The 20385-nt window shown below is 39.2% G+C and overlaps 2 protein-coding genes across 2 annotated transcripts; both read left to right on the top strand.

Moving 5' to 3' along the window:
• The first annotated feature begins 2256 nt into the window (after positions 1–2256).
• Positions 2257–10213, top strand: tagapb (T cell activation RhoGTPase activating protein b). The gene is made up of 11 exons (XM_078274773.1): positions 2257–2401; positions 3749–3790; positions 4281–4365; positions 4483–4536; positions 4972–5035; positions 5327–5469; positions 5866–6027; positions 6698–6807; positions 7163–7349; positions 7621–7702; positions 8349–10213. Exons 3-11 carry the CDS (start codon positions 4339–4341, stop codon positions 9503–9505), a joined length of 1986 nt encoding a protein of 661 aa, XP_078130899.1. The 5' UTR covers positions 2257–2401; positions 3749–3790; positions 4281–4338; the 3' UTR covers positions 9506–10213.
• Positions 10214–14869: 4656 nt separating this feature from the next.
• On the top strand, positions 14870–20255 carry rsph3 (radial spoke head 3). The gene is made up of 8 exons (XM_078274551.1): positions 14870–15122; positions 15354–15435; positions 15539–15680; positions 15801–15946; positions 16288–16491; positions 17038–17200; positions 17440–17526; positions 18080–20255. Exons 1-8 carry the CDS (start codon positions 15013–15015, stop codon positions 18139–18141), a joined length of 996 nt encoding a protein of 331 aa, XP_078130677.1. The 5' UTR covers positions 14870–15012; the 3' UTR covers positions 18142–20255.
• Positions 20256–20385: the final 130 nt, after the last annotated feature.

Genomic DNA, 20385 nt, shown 5'->3' with positions numbered 1-20385 from the left:
TTTCATATACTCCAATGGCCCCCCAACAGTTTTATGGCATTAAGCGATTGAAAAATGTTGTGAACCTAGTTATTTCTCTTAGGGAGGAGGCTTCCTGCTGGGTCTCTATGGAGCAGAGTCCATTCGTCCTTGGTCTCACCAGTGAGAACGGAGAGCTGCAGTTGGACGAAACTGTTCAGGTCACCGAGGGCTGGAAGACCAAGGAGAGACACCTGTTCCTCTTCAGCGATGTCATTGTCTTCGCTAAACTCAAGTAAGAAGTGTAGATTTATATAGTATATCCCAGAAAGGTTTTGAAGAAAATTAAAGAGTTGTGTCAACAGAACAAAACGTACCACTAAGAAACTACTGACTCAACTCACTACAAAAGAAAAATGCAGCTTTTTGGTATTTAAATAACTTTCTGGTGAAAATGTCACATATTTGTACAGTTGGAATGGGAGAGTGAAAGAGGAAGTGAAAACAAAAAGTGTATTTGTGGACTGCACTCGGACTGTTAGGGAATCTCCCAGCACACAAAAAAGTTTGTGTTCAGTCACTCTGACTTTAGATAAACAGAAGAAGAAAGCATGGTGGTTCCCTCTGAGTGGAGTCATGTGAGGGGAAAACGTTCATCTCATGGACTGAAGCTAACCTAAACTGTTCCTTTTTTTTTTTTACAGTGCACTCTGTATCACGTACTAGTCAAAAAGTAATTTCAACACATTCTGTTGCCTTTAAAACAAACAAAGTGTGTGAGGTATAGACTACTTTCACTTCTAAATGCTGGTTCATTTGTCTCGCAAATGACAAAATCTAAAATCATTTAAAATCTATTTTGAAATTAGACCGTCATGACACATACCTAGAGACAATTATAAATACATTTTTGTCATTATCAGTGGGTACAATGAAAACTTCCCTTTCCTTTGTTGCTGTAGGATGAAAACATTATCTTGCAGATTTCTACCCATCATAATTTAGAGAACATATTAATAAACAAGCATTAAGTTGTGCTCATCTTAATCAGATCAGAGCTGTTTGTCAAAGCCGGTGGAAGTTTTATAGCTCTTGAGTGGGAGGACAATCACACTAATCTGTGTACCACAACCTGCCCATTGTTCCAGTACGCACAGCTGGGACTACAGTACGATAGAGTAAACAGACTTTGGAGGCTTTTGAGTCTATATATATATGACCATTCATTACTTCTAGAGATGATTGATACAGTACCATTCAGTGTTCATTTTGTTTTGTTGAGAAGTTTATTTATTTATTAGGCTACATCTGCTGTTATGCTAATGTTAATAACATAGCAATTGATTTGGAAAACTAGGGGCAGTATATTATTAGGGCAGGGTAGTATTGTTAAAATAGAATATAGCAAAGCTCTTTGTGCTGTGTGCTGTGAAAATGATGCTTTCAAAGGCAACAGTGTACATAAAAAGTACACAGTGGGGCCGTGGGGTCCTGTGACCGTGTTCATTTCTCACAGCCTTTCTATACCTCTGGTCAGTTGCACGTCAATTATCGCTCTCTCTCGCTCTCTCTCTCTATTTCTATACCATAACACCTTCTGAATCCCAAATGTCATCCTTATATGACTCATCTATTTTCCCTTGAAATCTATCAGCCCTGCAGCATCCAGCCAGCATGCCTCTGTTGCAAACACACAGAGGCCAGCAGGGTCGCGATGAGTTATTATTAATATCCGATTCCCCTCAAATCATTTGCTAGTCACCTTTTGTCAAAAGCTGGTTTTGAACCACTTACAAAAGCGGTTTAATGCACAAAGAGCACACCATTTTTTGTTACATTTGATTACCTGTCTAAAAAAGTTAACTAGCAGGCCTTGTAATGATTTCCCTGCCCTGACAAAATTTCCACAAAAGCATCTCAAGAGCAATTTTTTTGTTTCTTTATCCTTGACAGATAATAATTGCATCAAAAGACTATCGTTCCTCGCCATGTTCAATGTTCAACAATCAATTTTATAATTCAAGTGGAAGAGGGAGTTATTGAGTCTGTAGAGATGAATACTATACACATTCGAAGGTGCACTTTTCAAAAGGAGCTCCTCCGTGATAAATACCACATTTATGTCTTTGTTTATTTCTCAGCTCCAACGTTTTCTTAAAAAGAGAAGAGAGAAGAAAGACCTTCTATCCCAAATCTGTAGAAGGGAAAGAAGGGAGAAATTCGGGAACTGAAACCTGCATTTCAATCTTGAAAAAATCTTCTGCTTCTGTTTAAACAGGTCGACTGCCAGCTATCGTCTAAAGCACAGGGTGAGGCTCGAGGACATCTGGCTTTACGGTTTTGAAGACGAACCAGAGGAAGAAGAGGGAACGACGGGGGATATTGACCTCAGGGTGACCCTCGTCTTGGCCTGGGATCTCACTTTTTGTTTGGTGTGTTTTCGGTGAGTGGACACATAGCAGATGACTCACATACAAACAGCAGCGCGTTGAGTGTTTTAATTCACATATGCTTATGTGCCTGAATACACATGCACAAGCATGATCATGCACAAGCAGGGTAGGAAAAAAAAAAAGCAATCTTGATTTTCTTTTTAGATTGGTGACAATTCATGGTTTAAATCTTTTTTTTTACCTGCAAAATGCATCATGAATGTCATTTTTTTTTGAACTGGTCCTTTAAAGGTCTTGAAGTCAAACTGTTTAATACATGCGATAGAACAGCAGCACACAAACACAGGCTTCCTGTTTCTTATTGGACTTATCTGTCTTTTTTCGTCAGTAATTAGATGTATAAAATCTGAGGCTGTTCATGGAATATTCACACATTATAGTAAATGGTCAGATGATCAGTGGCCTTCGTGAAAACAGGGAAGTGGCAAAAAGAAAGTCCTCCCTGCAGCATCACAAGACAAGAGGTTGCAAAATAGGAAATGCGAAGCTGGCTACCAAACCAATCTTCATGTAAGTGGATTAACATCAGCAGACTTTATTAGAAATGCTGGCCTTTACAATAAAGATGAAGTGCAGGAGTAACTCGGTCTCATTCTTTTTCTCTAGACAGTGTAATCGACTAAAAGGAATGAAATGTTTCTTTACAGTAAAAGTCAAGTCATCTGTCTCATCAAAGGCACTAAATGGCACCAGTGGAGAAATGTGGCAGTTACTTGGGTTGTTCATTGACTCCCACATTTCTTGCAAAGTAATTAATAAAATCATGAAGCTCTTTGATTTTGACTCGCTATGTATTCCAAGAAGTTGATGGTAAGATTTGAGTTGTTTTGTGTGAAAACAAGATGCCAATTGCTTTCTGAAAATGATGGTTTGTCTCTGGTAATGATTCAGTGTGTGAAAGTTTCCTTCTCGCTCACATGGAGATGATCATGGGCGAGAAACCATGTGCTGTGCTCACTTGTTGACACATGTTCACAATGTTCACACAGCCATATGATACTGCCTGGCATTAATGAGGCCGCAGTGAATAACAGGTTGTCAAAAGGTGAAGCCCTTCAGGTGCACATGTAGGCACACGTATCTATTTCATCATCATGTTTCCACTGGCGGACAACAGCAGCATCAAACCTAGTCTAGGAGGAAGTGGAAGATGTCTGGTGGGAGTCGCCGTGACGCTGCTTCCTGTTCCCATGACTGACTGAGTTACAGTTTCCAACGGAGTTGTTAAAAGAGACCGTGGGTGCGCACTTTGTCTCATACCTCCCACTGTATCTGCTGGCCTGTTTGATTCTCTCTGTGGATTAGTAACTCATACCATGATGTTATTTTGCCCACAGCTCGCCTGAGGTGAAAGAACACTGGTTAGATATTCTTCACAGGTAAAAAAATCATTATTCTCTGATTAGGCAAATAACAATCTATTTGTTAGCAAGAAAATATCCTTTCAATTCTCATTATAAGAGTTGGACAGTACTCAAGCTACATTGTAAAGCCATTTTGATCAATGTTGACAACGTAGTATTGCTGCAGGCAGTACACAATTATGAGCTAGATAAATATAATCCTCTGTATGAGTCAGTTTCAATTGAATTTAGAAACAATGCTTTAATAATCAATGATTACGGCAAGATAACATCTTTAAATAATGAAGAACAGTGTTCATTTTGTCACTTATAAGTAAATAGACATGGAAGTACGTAATAGCATTATATCAATCCACTGTTAGCTTGATTCATAAAAATGTCAAATAATAAACGTGTGGTTGCGTAAAATCAAAATGCAAACTAAAAAGTGTTAATACTCAGGCATAGGGTGCAAAGAGTTTGAAGACAAATAGTACATTTACGAGTATCTTTTTCTTCCTCACAGAAAAATTAAAGACGCAAAAGCGAGAGGTGGTTGTGCTTCTTCCCCTCCAGACGCCCTCATGAAGGTTTTGAGTAGCAGCATCACGGTAAGTCTCTCATTGCCCACTCTGCCATGTTCAATAGAAACCAAAATGTTTTAAAAATAGCTTTTACTAAATTATCTCTCTCTCTGTCCCCGTCTCTCCCCCCCCAATATCTTTTAGACTAAAACTCTAACAAGAGGTGGCATGGAACCATTCATTGAGTTTTCACTTGATGTAAGTAAAAAAAATCCTTTTCACTAGCTTCTTGGGGTTAAAGATATTCAAGCCAATCAACTGTTTGGGAAAGACACTTGCGCCTTACCACTCATGCCGAAAGGAGGCTACATTAGACATATTTAATGGATAATGCATAGCTTATGAAATGCATTTACTGTAGCTGCAAAAACTACAGCCGAATCACAATTTACAAGCAAATGTAAAAGATTTTCCACTTGAAGACGATAAATAATGACACACCTGGTTGACTTGTCTTTTGTCGTATGTTTATTTCACTCTAACTCATTCACGTGTTAGTAGGCATGAACGGCGAGTGTGGTGTGTGCTGCTGCGCAGTGCAGAAAACACAACCCCCCCCTGCGTCCGCCTGCATGCATAATGTTCCTCTTGCATACTCATCATCACATCACTTTTTCTTTATTTTGTTGCCAGGGCGACGCAAAGACCTCTGCTGTGTCAAAGCAGTTGAATAACAAGGAGGACAAGCATCTCATTGGTGAGTTTGAAATTGGCAGTTTTGTTTTAGGGAGGGGCTCATTAATTGTGCCATGTGTAGAGATGACACCACAGAGAACAACCACTGAGAAAGAAAAGGGAAATCTTACAACTGATAAGAGTGAGCAAGTGAAGAAAACTGAAGTTTGTTTTTAACACATGGGCTCCAATGTTGCTTCAAATCTTGCACATCTTGTTTTGTTGCGGATTTGAAATTGTTGTGATTAGAAAAAATGTTTCAATCTGTAAGTATAATATAAAATGTTGAATAAAATGTTTCTGCTCCCGTCAGAAACCAAGTGGAACCTGGTGAGGAGGCTCAGAAAGGGCTCAAACAAAGCATGCCGATCAGATAGCGACCCCAAGCCTCAGCTGTTTGGACAGCCCCTCAGCAATATATGCCCAGACGAATGCTCACTTCCCAAACCAGTCTCAGTAAGTTGACTTTCTACCTTAAATGTCAGATCTTATCACTTCCTCTTGCCAGTCAAGTTTCTCTTAAGACGAAGAGCTAAACTGCTTATATCCAGAAAAAATTGTGATTTATTCCTGTGTTCCTGAAAATTACTGTATGTCACCACAGAATTGTTTTAAGGAATATAACTACTGAAGGCTGAATACAAATCAGCTTGTGAAAAATGAACAAGCGCCTACTTAGCTGACCTTTAAGGACAGGAAAGCAGCCAGTGCATGACCTGTATGTTGATTAGTTCTCAACACACACACACACACACACACACACACACACACACACACACACACACACAAAGCTTGTTTTTCACTATGATAATCTCACCTCTCTCCTCTCCTATGTCCCTGTCCTTTCACCAGGAGGTGCTACTGTTGCTGAGGAAGAGAGGCCCGTCCACTGAGGGAGTGTTTCGGAAACCGTGCAACAACAAGAACATGCGGGACATCAGAGAGCAACTCAACAGCGGCCTGGAGGTGGACATGGAGGGCCAGCCGGTCGTCCTGCTCGTCGGGCTGCTCAAAGTACGTTCCCATCCTGTTCCCATTTTATATCATACCACTATAAATATATACTTCTGTATATAACCACTACTCCCACAGTACTTGCTACACCAGTAGCAGTAATTTAACTACTATTTAACCTGATACTTGTTACTATGTGACCATTACCACCACCACAACTACCGCAGCTGCTGCTGCTACAACTACTATACTACCACTACTTCTACTACCACAGTGGTGGGAGACATACTCCATCTTTTACTTGAGTAAAAAGTAACGCAGTGTAGAAATATCCTGATACAAGTAAAAGTCCTGCATTCAAATCAAGTAAGGTACATAAGTATGAGCATCAAAATTATATACCTATATACAATATTTGTCTCTGAAATGTAGTGGAGTACAAGTATATAGCAGCATATGATGAAAATACTCACGTAAAGTACCTTAGTAGAGTACTTAAGTACAGCACTTAGTTACTCTCCACCACTGTTCCACAACAACTACCAGATGATATTTAATCCGCGATAACATAATACACTACATTTAATTACATCAGTATACCTTTAAGGTATTTTTGCTCTCAGCCACACCCAATCCTAAAGACAAGCACCAGTTTAGTTGAGTCTCACACCAGATCATTTCTTTTTGGAAACACTGTTTCTTATTGCTGTCCCTGTCTTGTTTGTTGCAGAGTTTTCTGAAGGAACTTCCTGGCAGCCTGCTGGTGTCTGAACTTTATGACAAGTGGATGGTAGCTCTGAATAATGACGACACCCAGCAGAGAGCTCTGGAAATCAAAAAGTAAGCAATCAATACCTGCTAATATTTCGAGACAGTGCCACTTGCCTGCGACTGTGACACTCAACGTGTATTTTTATACATGACATTTATAAATAAAAGGAAATCTGTTGGTATTTTACTGCTTATGTGGTCAAAAGTAAACTGATGGGTATTTTGAGTGTAGTTTTGCAGAACATTCCCAATGTCCTCCATCAGTAGGCTGAATACAAACCACTTCTCTTTTTTAGTCTGTTGTCAGTTTAAAAGAAGGAAGAAACTTTAAATAGAAAAAAAAAAAGAAAAGCGCGCCAAGCTAATGTCTTCTTCCTGTTCTCTTTTTTTTTTCTTCCTTCCCCCTTTTGCTACCTGCCGACAGGGTGGTAGATGATCTCCCGGGACCCAACAAACTCCTCCTGCAGCATCTAGTCTGCGTCCTCCATCACATCCTCGAGAGCGCTGACACCAACAAGATGGATGCCTCCAACCTTGCGGTGTGTATCGCCCCCACGCTGCTGCAGCTGGACGGCACCCCGCTGGATGAGCAGAAGGAACAGATGAAGAAGGTAGAGAGACGAATATACTTTCTCACTTTTGGTGCTTTGAAGCTTTGTGGTTTCTCAGTGCAGAAAACCTCAGAAAGGTTTCATAAGTAAGATAACACTTGCACATACTTCTGTTTGCTGTTTGTTTAGTTCTAATAAAAAACACTATCTTGACTGCATAAAGCACTGTATCTGTTCTAAACTTCAGCTTTTATTTCTTGAATTCTTTATCTAATTTTCAGATATTGTTGTTAATTTTACTTATTGTGTTTCTTTTTCTGATTTGTTGCAGGTCACAGAGCTAACTCAGTTCCTGATCGAGCATTGTGAGATACTTGGAGAGAATATCCCCAGTCTGCTGGATACTGATGCAGGTACATTTACACATCAAAACAATCCCTGTTTTATCAAAGCTTAGATATTGCTTCTACTAGCAACTAGATGATAAAGCCCTTTTACAGAGATATGATTGTTGTCCTGTACGATCCCCCACACCCACAAAAATCTTTAAGTACAATAAATCGTGCAAGAAACGGATGAATTAAAATATAAATCTTGGAGAATGAAATACCCGTCCTGGCTCTCCCAAAAATTTGAGACCATGCTCACTTAAGCAAATAATTATACATCATACTCCTTATTTTCTGACAGCGCTTTCCGCCTAATCATTTTCACACAGTCCTAAACTCAAGTTAAATTCGATTGGTATCTGCACAAATTGAGAAAATGAAAATAACTATTGTAAAATTTAAGGATTATTTAGAGAATTGTTGAAAACGAAATACCCTTCCTGGCTCTCCCAAAAATGTCAGACCATGCTCCCTTTGGCAAATAATTATATAAATAATAACATAATCCTTCTTATTTTCTGACCATGCCTTTCCCCTAATCATTTTCATACAGTTCTAAACTCAAACTCAATACTAAATTCATTTGGTATCTGCACAAATTGAAAAAATGAAAATAAATATTGTAAAAATTAAAGATCCTTATCATGTCTTCCTTTTTCTCACTCTGCAGACTCACTGTCCTCTCAGCATCATGACTCTGCATATGACAGCACCGACCCAGATGGAGATGGAGAGGCAGGAGAGAGTACCAGCTCTACACATTTAGAGAGTGGCTCATCCTCCTCTCTCAGTCCCAGCTTCACCACCTCCTCTTGGTCAGCTGATGCGCTGTTCAACACAAAGCCAGCAGTCACCCGCCGCTGCTCTGAGCCCATCATCCTCCTGTCAGCTGATCTTGAGAGCCTGTGCAGCCATTCCAGGAGCCATGACGACTGCTCCATGGAGAGGAAGGACTTTGAGGAGAAGCCTCTGAAAAAGCAGATCTCGGACGACTCCTTCTTGCTCAGAGTACGAGGTGGAGCAAGACCAGTGTCTTTTCCGAAACTTAGCAGCAGCTCCAACGTGGATCCACTGCCCTACATGGCAGGTAACTGCTCATGCTCTTCCCTTGAGAGCGCTGCCTCTAATCAGTCTGAAAGCTCTGTCTTCACCAGCTCCCCTGTGGGGTCGCCACCCTGCCTCAGGAGAGCAAACACCACCACTAAGCCTTCAATGGCTGCAAAGGCTCAGCAGGACATTCCCAGACTGATTTCAGATGAGAAGAGGCATTCACAGTCCATGAGAGTTGCCAGTAAAGTCCTAATGCGGACCAGGAGCTTAGGAGCCTTCAGCAGAAGCAGCCTGAAGAAAGACTCTCAGAAGGAAAACTCCTTCCCTTGTGGAACTCTCCAGGAGGACTCTCAGAGTGAAGCAGACCCACCAGCTGAGCTTCTGCACAAACCCTGGCCTTTGTCGGCCATTGAAGTGTTTAAGCAGGTGGACAGCAAGCTTCCCTGCAGGCCTCCATCATACGAGCAGGCAGTGCAGAACACGGGCCTTCCTCCACAGTATGGATCAATGACTGTATACGATGCCATAGTGCTGGAGAGAAGGTCCCGTCCATCCTCTGTAAACTATGACTTCCCAACTACCTGTTCTGTCAATCAGTACAGAGACTGTTTTGCTCAAGCAGCACAGGACAAAGCCAACGATGTCCAGCAGCGGCAGCCTTTCCGCCAGAGAGCTATGTCCGAGTCTGTGTCTGCAGGTCGTCATGAGGTTGTGTCACGCAGATGTAGCCAGCCTGTGTTTGAGGAATTTTCTTACGCCAAGGAGTCTTATGTTTGATTGACTTTGAAACAGTTTCACAGATTGGATTTTAGATATACAAACATTCATTTGAGTTAAATATCAGTGGCCAAAGCCAAAGACTCTGTTTCCAAACGGCAACTTAAAACCCAGCAAGCTTCTTTTATCTTCATTTATTCAGAGACACGGCATTCATGATCCTGACCAGGCTGACTTTGTTACCTAGATAACTTAATATGGCTGGAATATATGTTTTCTTTTGATAGCAAGAGATCTTGGCTTCATAATAGCAGCGACTTCCTTCCCTACTCCTTCCCTTTTCACTGTTCTCTAGTTGTTTAGACAGAGAAACTGTTTTTGAGGCTCTGTCCACTGAGCAGCTCTGTGCTAGAGAAATGCTTGTATATGTACAAGTCCAATCTGTTCAATTTTCACTGTTTCACTTTGAATGAATGTCAGCTATGTGCCGCCTCTGTGGTTGCACTTTCTCAGTAGTACTATTTAGAGTACAACATTTAAAAGATATGTACTTATTATGATAGATAGTCTATCACAATGAAGCTAGAAAAACACAGTTCACTGTGGATAAAATATGCTATGAGTTTTTTTCTGTTTGTTTTTTGTTTGAGATACAGTATGTACAGTATGGCACATTAAGCACAAAGTTTTCTTTGCTTTTTGTAAATCCTCTTCACCTTGCATGGTCTTTTTCTTCCACTACATAAAAGCACTTTTCTTGTGATAGACTATGCTTTGTTAATTTGTACGCTAAAATGTAAATAACATGAGATAGATATAGATGTGTAATCTTTGTCCAGAAGCCTTACAGAATCACGCAATTCCACCATGAATGGTTTTAGGTAAAATGAAAGGTAAAAAATGCAATTAAAGAAAATAACAAAGTAAAAAAAGTGTCTTCTTTCTCTGTTTCAATGAGAACTTTTAGTGTTGTGGTCCTGAATCACCCCAGTCAAATCATTAGCGACAGAATGAATCATAAAATGTCTGTCTCGTCAATGAGTGTCTCATTTGGCTCAACTTTTCTTTGCTAGATGTGTTGCATAACAGAAGCTTACAGGCCTCATAGAGGGAACATCATGTTCTGGGGCATATGCTAAAACAGAAGGAAATGAGACGTGGTCACATGGGCGGATTTGGTTTTTCTCTGAATTGCTGGTCTTGTCTCTGATGAGCTGATGCCACCTCTCTTCCTTCCTTGCTAGAGTGTCTTAACACATTGCTTCCTTCCTCTACAAGTCAATTTCATTCATCCAAAGTTGCAATAAAACTGAAACTGAGCATTTAGCAACATTTAATGGTTTAAATGTAAGATGAAGAATGATAATTTCTGATAATGCTCATAGATAATCAGTTACACAGGCCAAAGCAACATATAATCCATTATATCCATTACTGTAGACCTGCGGTCTTCAGCCTTGATTTAAAAGAACTGAGAGTTGCAGCAGACCTGCAGTTTTTTGGGAGTTTGTGGAGCGTAAAAACTAAACGCTGCTTCCCCCTGTTTAGTTCTGACTCTGGGGACAACAAGCAGACCTGTCCCAGACGACCTGAGAGGTCTGGGTGGTTCATAGTGTAGTAGCAGATCAGAAATGTATTTTGGCCCTAAACCGTTTAGTGATTTATAAACCAGCAAAAGTATTTTGAAATCAATTCTTTGAGATAATAAATAAACTAATGAAGAGCTGCCCTTTAAATGTTTAATGTTGAGCTGTCACAATGAACATATTGTACAGCTCTCATCAGTGTGCTCAGCTCATTGTGACCGCTTATTGAATATGAAAGGCAGAGCTGTACATAGCATACAATCATTAACATATAAATGATTATGAAATCGGTCATTGTATTTTCCATATGTAATGGTAGTATAACAAAAATAAAAATACATAAAAAATAAATTCTATATATGTTTATGTATTTGTTGTATTGATGCAATAACCCTACTTAAAGTCATGTATATTTTTCCATGATAGAGATGATAGATAATGTTGTGCATCTTCACAGCACAAAGCTCTGTGCTTTATTATCTTAGCTATAATTTATGTTAGTAATCTTTAAGGAGAATGTTAACTGTAACTCAATTTTTTAATCCAACAGCCTTCAGGGCAACAGGGCAGCATCTGAGAGGCGAAACCAAGAGTAGTCCATACGCTGCATACTGCACTACTCAGTACTCTTTAAACATCTTATACACGGGAATTAACATGCTCAACAAAAGCATTATAATCTTCATAAAGTAACTTATTAGTTATTTAGGCCTAGTTCACTAAATTGCATTTAATTGGTCCTTAAATTGCTGAATGTCCTGTTTAAACCTCACTACTATTAACTGCTTCCATTACCACCTGTTTGCCTTCTGCTACTTACTGAACATTACTGTTTCACTAATAGATCATTTTTACCACTTGGATGCCTATTTATTTTTATTTCCACCTGGTTTCGTGATTGCTTAAGTTATGCCTACTGTTTAAAAAGGCTGAGCGAGCGAGACGACATGTTGATGAAGGCTTTTCACTACAGGTGCTTGTTTCTTGTGTACACTGTTTAATTAAAAATGCCAGAACGTTGAATTCAATTTGTGGATTAGTAAAAGTGAATCAAGGCTACAAGTCTAGAATAAACCTAAAAAATGAAAAGAGATGAGGACGATGTAACGAAAATACTGCACTAAAAAGAGATGAATGTGTGCCCTGCTGGTTGCGTAATCTCATGGCTTACAGTCAACACTAATGAGAAGAGGCTAACATAGTGGCAAGCTGAACACTTTACCCTTTAATAATGCTTAATGATTTTTGACAGCTAAAGCATAAACAATATCACATGCAGCGATAGAGAGCGAATCCAAGCCCTATAGAACACAGAAACCATAGCACTCGAACAGACATTCATTTTTCATTTAAAAAAAAAAAAAGATGACATAGCTCCAACATGGTCTTCGGCTATATTTGTGTTGTGAATAAGTAATCATTCTTGGAAATGTTATATAATGTCATTTGTTTGGTTATTTACATTAAATAGTCCATTATAAAACATATAAAATATGCAAATCTATGGCATATCATTGTAGTATATATTAGCTAATGTAGCTAATATATTAGTGGTAGTGGTACAAGTAGTAGAAGCAGTAGTGGTAGTAATAGTAGTAGCTACTAGGCTATATTTGGCCGTTTGTGTTGTGAATTAAGTAAGGTTTTTATGTAATGGCACTTTCTTGTCACAGCGCCTTTTTGTCTATGTGTGTGTGTGCACGCACACTCTCGCTCTCACTGTCCTGGTTCCTGGCTCCCTGCTTAGCCTGAGCCTACATGCCTGTCATTAATCTGCTCGTCACCTCTCCAGCATATCAACCTTCTATTCTGTATAGGCTCTGCTGCCAGGTTCTTGTCCCACTCTGTGCCAAATCAGATCATTGATTCAGTCTTAGTGGTAGCTACACCAATGCCTTTAGCTCTAGTATCTTTTGAGAAGAGCATTCCTCGTGTTGTTGTTTTTCTGAATTTGTTCCATGTAGGTGCACTGCTGAAATATGATGAATCTCTCCCAAGAGCCTGTTCTCTGCCCAACACATTGTTGGACAGCCCGTTCTCTCTACGCCCCCCCCTTGACAAAACATCATAGTAGCACTAGTAGTAATGTAGTAGTAGTAACAGTAGTAGCAAATATAACAGAAGTCATAATAGTAACTAGTGCTAGTACTACTATATAGCATATTTGGCTGTTTGTGTTGTGAATAAAGTTGTAATGATCCTGTGCGATCCAATGTGGTCTGTTATGTCACAAATCAAACATACAAAAACTACGGCACAATCACCTTTGACATAAAATCTGTGATATGGAAAACAAAAGTTCCAGTTCAGTCGTCACTGTGACCACAGAGCGTTCACCTTTGTAGGTGTGTGTGTTAGTGTTGCGATGCCCTATTTTTCTCTGACAGTTTCAGAAGTTTCGTCTGTGAGCTGAAAATGCTTTGTGGTTAACATCATCTTAAGTCAAGTTTCTGCTTGCCTTTCCTAAAGGCCTCGCGCTGCCCACATTTCAGTGTTGCTAGTTAGCAAAACAAAGCTGTTTTCATGTGCACAGTTTTGTTTTGCTTGTACAATGTTTAAAGTGTACAAAACATGTAGCAAAACATGTAGCGGTACAGATATAACAACTTCTTACTTATGTAATAATCACCATTGTAATATCAGCAAAACATTTACAAATAGAGTACCAGTTTTCAACTCTCTAACTCTTAAGTTTTTCTTATGCAACTCATTAATGAGTGAAGTAATGTGTGTCACCTTTTACCTTATTTTTAGGCTACAGGAAGTGGTTCTTTCATCAACATTTTATACTCAGAACTGAAATGTGTTGGAACAGAACAAGAAAAGCCACTAGTGGGGACAGTTTTTAAACAAAGTCTCATTTGCATTAGCATTGTAACTTTTGTACTATAGGCTACTGGATGTCTGTTGACATTTCTAATTGTGTAACAGTTTTACTCATATCATATGATTTTCTTTTAGATTGACGGTTCATTCTTAACCTTTTAAACCGCAGTTGACATTTAGCTTTTGATTGTACAAAAAACTCTAAGCTAACATGAATGAGAATGAGAGTCCTAAAAATGCTCAGGATAAGTATAAACAATAGGCCTGTGAGAAACATCTACACTTCCACAACAGGGCAAACTCCATCTGCTAAGGAAGATTGTAATGATACAAAGCTCCATAACAGCTACTAAATGGCCCTTTTTGTTTAAAATATGTAAATATATTATAAGAAGTAGTGGTAGTAGTAGGAGGATTAATAGACAAGTAGGAGTAGTAGTAAAAGCAGCAGCAGAATTAATAGTAGTATAGTAGTGGTAGCAGTGGTAGCTAGGCCTACTCTAGTTATTGTAGCCTAGTAGTCGGTATAGTACAATAGCAGTACAATAGCAGTTAAATATGTAGCCTAGTTGTATAGTAGTAATTATTAGAGATGGGCCTACAGTGACACTGAGCCTAAAGTACACCAATAAGGTACATTAAGGTTTTGTGTCAGTAAAAATGTGTAGGCTTTTTGGATAATGCATAATTAAATGAACGAATTTACTTAGACATATTGCACAATACCATCTATTTAATGCAGCACTTCTGATCGAAAGATTTAATAATAGGCGTCACCTTTCCAGGGCTCCGTATTATTGCACATATGAGACTAAAACTATTCAAATCAGAGTTGTTGCAAGACAGTGCTTCAGTCCGTCTGGGTGGGCAGTTCTTCGTTTTGCAAGCCACCAGATGTCACTGTGTTTGGGTTTGAAGCCCCAAAGCTTCATCGCCCATAATCGTATCGTCTGTTTTATGGAAGTGACGTCACGGCCGTTAGCTACACTTCCTGGAGACGGTTGCTACAACAGTTCATTGCGTCCTCTCCTCTTGGTTGATAGCCGCTATACAGTATCTTTGAAAGTAGCCTGTCCGCTACCAAACATTCACGTTAGCGAAATATTACTCTACAACTGCGATACTTGATGGTTTCTGATAGTTTCTGATAGAAAAATGGCTTTTGTTTCACAAAGCCAGAGAGCTCCAAACGAAAGTTACACCTTCGCAAGTCGCCCCAGACCTGTTGAGAACCGCTCCAAATACAGAGAGCCTCCGTCTGAACAGTGAGTATGTTGGTGCAGTACAACGAGCGTTAAATGAAGGGAGATAAACCTAGCTACCATAGCTATAACCTACATCACAGTAGTACTTACAATACTTATACTACTCACAATATTGTACTTTTTACTCATGTTTATTTACCAGCTATATACTGATAGATTTTACACACAAAGCTTATACAATACTAATCAGCTGACTGCATGACTGCACTGTGTTTTTCCTTGCCAATGTAGGACACACAGTAATTATGGAAACATTATGTATGACCGTCGTGTTGTCAGAGGAAACACTTACGCCCAACTTATCATACCAACTGTAAGTATGAAACATCCATTTAATTATGCTCGATCCCTGGAAGCTTTGCCTTTCTTTCTGCCATTTTATCTTAAAAATGTGTATTGTCATCCACCTTTGACAGACGGCTCAGCCAGACCCTGTTGAAGCACAAAGACAACAGGAGAGTAGGAGGAGAGCCATTGCTCGAAAACGAGCCAGGGAGCAGTTCATACCAAGTACTCCGGAGGCCCTGCAGGGCAGAAAACACATTGATGTACAAACAGGTGAGGTATTTCTCTTGACAGCTTCAGAACTTTTACATCTGTACTATATTCAATTCATTATGGGTTTGTCAAACGTGCTGTTGGAAATCAAAGCTGTGTTGTAATGCTCTTGACCTTCAGAGCTTTATCTCGAAGAATTGAGTGATGTTATAGTGGCTACAGATGTTGATTGCCAGACTGATGCTTTCCTGGACAAACCTGCAACCCCGCTCTTCATACCTGCTAAATCTGGCAAAGATGTTGAAACACAGATAGAGGAGGGAGAGGTAGGTAATCCAAGTGGGAGGTCTGGCAGCACACCTCTTTGCCTTAACATTGTTCTAGTAAAATATACGACCTGTTGTAGACATTATTTAAAGAGGAAACTCCTCTGAATTGTACACATAAAGTCCAGTTTATAGTTGTAATGTCTTCTTTTGCTCTGAGGGAGCGTATATATATCCCATATATGGGATTAAAAGTCACGATGTCACAATACATTTGTGGATACCTGTTTTATAACTATTACTGTCATGTAGGATGCCAATGCCAAATGTTTCGAGGTTTTCATCAACTTAAACCCAATGTTTCAAAATGCACAACCACTTATTACTAGTGTCCTCTGCAGCTGTTTGACTTTGACAGGGAGGTGCAGCCAGTGTTGGAGGTACTGGTGGGTAAGACAATAGAACAGTCCCTGGAGGAGGTGATGGAGGAGGAAGAGCTGGCCTGTCTGAGGGCCCAGCAGAGGGCCTTCGAAGAGCTCCGAAATAATGAGCTGGCAGAGGTGCTGCGGCTTCAGGAGCAGGAGAGACGCCACAGTGAGGAGAAAGTATGTCATTTATAGAAAATCCCTTTTAAATGACTATATAGGAACAAATCTATCCCAAAGTTGGAAAATTAGGAGAAAGCAGTGATGCAATGAAGACACCAGTCCTGAACATACAGCTGGGATTGGGCTATTTCCTTAGATTCTCACTACAAGCAATATATGAAATGATCAGTTTTTAAAATCTTGTCCCTACAGTATCTGTATTGCTACATGCTCATCGCTGTGGTGTTTTAGCACTGCCTTTCTTAGAAAAAGTATGTCGATACTATGATTATCTTTTTTCCTTCTTTTTTTTTAGTGTGTTTTTTAATTTGAGTCAGTAGGATGTGGTCTCTGTTCAAAGTTGCATGGCTATATAACTACTTCTTGTAATTATTTCAAGCAAACATATGGTTGCCACAGTCCTACAAAGTATGTGGTGCTGTGTGCTAGAAAGAGCGACCACACGCCAAGTGTTTAGGATAGCAGTTATAGCAGCTTTGATAAACATTGTATACTTTAAACACTGTTTGTGCTTGTTTAAAAAAAGTTATTTTCTGACCTCAGGGGCGTAGAATTGCCCAGCAAAAGGAGGTGCTGAAAAAAGAAAAAGAGACTGCAGAGAAGATTGCTGCCCGGGCGTACACCCAGCAATACTTGGCTGACCTCCTACCTGCAGTCTTTACCTCACTGAGACGCCATGGCTACTTTTATGACCCCGTGGAGAAAGGTCAGCCTTCATTTGCTGCATTGCTCACCAGCATCAACTTCCATTCAAACAACTTTCTACCTTTCCGACACATGAGGGCATCACTGCACTCCACTGCACTGGACAAAGTGGCATTGAATCAAATCTGTAGTGTTATCTGTGACTAGTAACAGATGAGCTCATTGATACTCTGCACTGTACATGAAGATAATGATATGAGTTTAATGTGTTTAACCCTTTATCATGTTTGCGGTTTCCAGATATTGAGAATAATTTCTTCCCATGGCTGATGGCTGAGGTTAACAACAGTTTGGAGAAGAGATACACAGCAAGAGAGCTGCTGGACAGTAAGGAAATACAGTATACTTTCTATTATTCTATCTATAATTTAGAAGACATCCCTCCGTTTAAACTGAGCAATGTATTCATTTGAAAACCTGCTTTCTTAAATGCTTCATGCTTGTTTAGCTTTTCTTTTCTCTCCAGGTTTTCTGTAGTATTTCTTTTTCACCTCAGTGTTACTACTAGCACAAGATTGTACACAAACTGTATAAGCCGCAATCTGTCACAACATAATATTTTTTGATTAAAAAAAAGCAGGGAGAAGAAAAATCTTAGCTGCCCCCATAATAGTTGTAGATACAAACTGAAAATTGTCAGAAACCTCTTCTTCTAAGTTGTTGTAAGACATCAACATATTCTACAGGCTGATGTTATTATTCCTGACAGCTAAAAAGACATGTCACAGGGTTCATGTCATGGACGCTGTTGATGTGCCATCTAGTGGTTCTTTTTTAAACATTACAGAGGCCATTAATGTCAAACATATTGGACACAGAAACATCTTCAACCTCTCTCTCTCTCTCACTCTCTCTCTCTCTCTCTCTCTCTCTCTCTCAGCTATCATCCGTGATGTCACCCAGAAGAGACTGAAGATGTTCAAAGAGCTGGAGACACAGTGATAATGATTCACAGAGAAAGGTCAAGGGCATGGATGCATTCTCAAAAATAAAAATACATTGCACTGACTTAATTAACATCAGTTTTTCCTTTGAGAACACAATACTAGTGTATGTTGTTCCAGTGTAAGTAATTTGTTTCAACCTTAAAATTAATATAATGATTCTAATGATTAGTAGGGAATATAGTGGAAAATTCTAATGCAGTTTTGTATTATCCTTTTTTTGCAAACGTTTGCACTCGTTCTTGTATGTCATAAATCAGGGATTTCTGTTAGTACAGTATGAAGAGATTGTGAAAGTTGACCTTTAAACACTGAAGAAATCTCTTTTTTCTTTTTTTTGCAGAATATTTTAAAGATTGGTAGGCCTACAAAATTAGCAACCCTGACATTAGCATTTTTATCATGTTGTGAGCCGAAGGTTGTTATATCAGAGTTTTGCTGCAGTTAATGTATAAAGATTGAAAATTCAAAAACCTGCTGCTATGAAGTAGATATGTCATTGAGCTTGAGGGTTCATTATTGTTTCTGAAGCTTTCATCCACATGCTGTGGCCTTCATCAGCAGGTGGAGATTTTTTTTCATTAGTTTCATGGCTACTACAGATTACTGTAAAACCCACAACAGTCCAGTCATAATATCAGAGGTGGCCATGTTAGAGGCCCTGAGCCATTCTTACAAAAAACACAGTCACCTTTTATGTTTTTCTACTAAATATCTAGTTCTTAAAACAGTGAAGTTTCAGTCATTACAAAACCAATCAAACTTGTATGGAAAGATGTTGAATCTACAATCAATACTGCCAATGGAAGAATTGAAGTTCCTAAACACAAAAATGTTTCTGTTCGTTAATGTTTTCTGCTGCAGCTTTAAAAAAAGAAGTGATCCTAGTATTTTGTCATTGACCTCATTTCTGTGATAGCTAGTCAAAACAACCTTTTTCTTTCAGGCATGCAGTGTGTTTGTCTATTTTACCACTTATCAGAAGAAAGTTCCTGCCTGTCCCGGTTTTTAAAACAGCAAATCAGACCAAAAAAAGTTTGTATCTTAAAAAGAATGAATCCAAGACAGAGATATCAGTCACAGAGAAGGTGAACAACATGAACTCCAAATATTTAGAGGACCATGCAAAGTGCCTTCCTGTGAATTTAACCCATTTGCATCTGGCATTGCTCTGCAAACAGTTCATTCAGATGCTGTAACAGGCAAATTCAACAATGTTTTGCATTGCCCAGACAGACTTCATGTTCCACCCAAAACAAAACAAAAAAGACAACAAAATGATTGGGGTTTTATCATCTTCATAGTAGGGGCTTTTTTTGTTTTTGTTTGTATGCTATAGAAAGAAAGGTGTGTACTTTGTCCAGTAAATTAGTCTACTAAAACAATATAGCTCGGTGTCAGAGACATTTTTAAATCTGTTTTATTTTCAATAGGTTGAAATATACAATATACATATATAAGGAGGGGCTCATGATGATGATGGTAGTGGTTGACAATGGCCGTTTGAGTACACAGTACACAGTAGCAGGACCGTCACATCACTCTGGTTTCGTATTATGTTGAGAAGTAGTCTAACCTCCGATATATACGGCTCTATTTTAATCCCGTCCCCTCATTGGCCAGCTCACCCATGACGCCGCCCCTCTCACTTGGCAGCGCTTCCTTCACTGCAGGGCGGATGACGCGCACTTCCCCAGTGAACTACAATTAACCAACAAAGTTTGTGCTGTGATGCATCAGTGCTCAGGACAACTAATAGATGACATTTAGATGTATTTGTTCAGAGTCAGATTGTTAGATTGTATTAACAGTTATTAGCCTACTCAAATAATTGTATTCTTATTAGATATCTCAGCTAAACTGACAAATATGTTTCTTCAAACAAATCATTTTCAGCGAAGTAATAGAAACTAATGAGCAGAATCTGTCAATTCAGTTTAAAAGTGTGATTCATACACATAGAATACAGTATATGATTGATTTAGGAAGAATGATATGGGCATTATGGGCTACATTGTGTAGGATAGGCTATATGTATGTAGGTCTACTGTGTGTTTTTATTTAATGTTATGCCATAGTTTGTCACTTATTGTTTGAACATTAAAAATAAAATAAAACAATACAGCAAAACAGCTGAAATGTTTTTGTTGGTAATACGGTAAGTTTTTGAGCTTAGGTAAATATACGCTAAATGTCAGTGATTATCGGTATGGGAGATAATAATTGGGACAGCTATTGTTGG

Source organism: Sander vitreus, chromosome 18, assembly GCF_031162955.1.
Source record: "Sander vitreus isolate 19-12246 chromosome 18, sanVit1, whole genome shotgun sequence".
NCBI lineage: Eukaryota > Metazoa > Chordata > Actinopteri > Perciformes > Percidae > Sander > Sander vitreus.
This window is presented reverse-complemented; position numbering and strand designations above follow the sequence as displayed.

Coding starts and splice junctions, on each gene's coding strand:
- rsph3 (XM_078274551.1), top strand. CDS start 15,013: ATGGCTTTTGTTTCACAAAGCCAGAGAGCTCCAAACGAAAGTTACACC. Junction 15,681..15,800: donor ACACATTGATGTACAAACAG/GTGAGGTATTTC, acceptor CTTGACCTTCAG/AGCTTTATCTCGAAGAATTG. Junction 16,492..17,037: donor GACGCCACAGTGAGGAGAAA/GTATGTCATTTA, acceptor TTCTGACCTCAG/GGGCGTAGAATTGCCCAGCA.
- tagapb (XM_078274773.1), top strand. CDS start 4,339: ATGAAGGTTTTGAGTAGCAGCATCACG. Junction 4,537..4,971: donor TCATTGAGTTTTCACTTGAT/GTAAGTAAAAAA, acceptor TTTTGTTGCCAG/GGCGACGCAAAGACCTCTGC. Junction 7,703..8,348: donor TCTGCTGGATACTGATGCAG/GTACATTTACAC, acceptor CTCACTCTGCAG/ACTCACTGTCCTCTCAGCAT.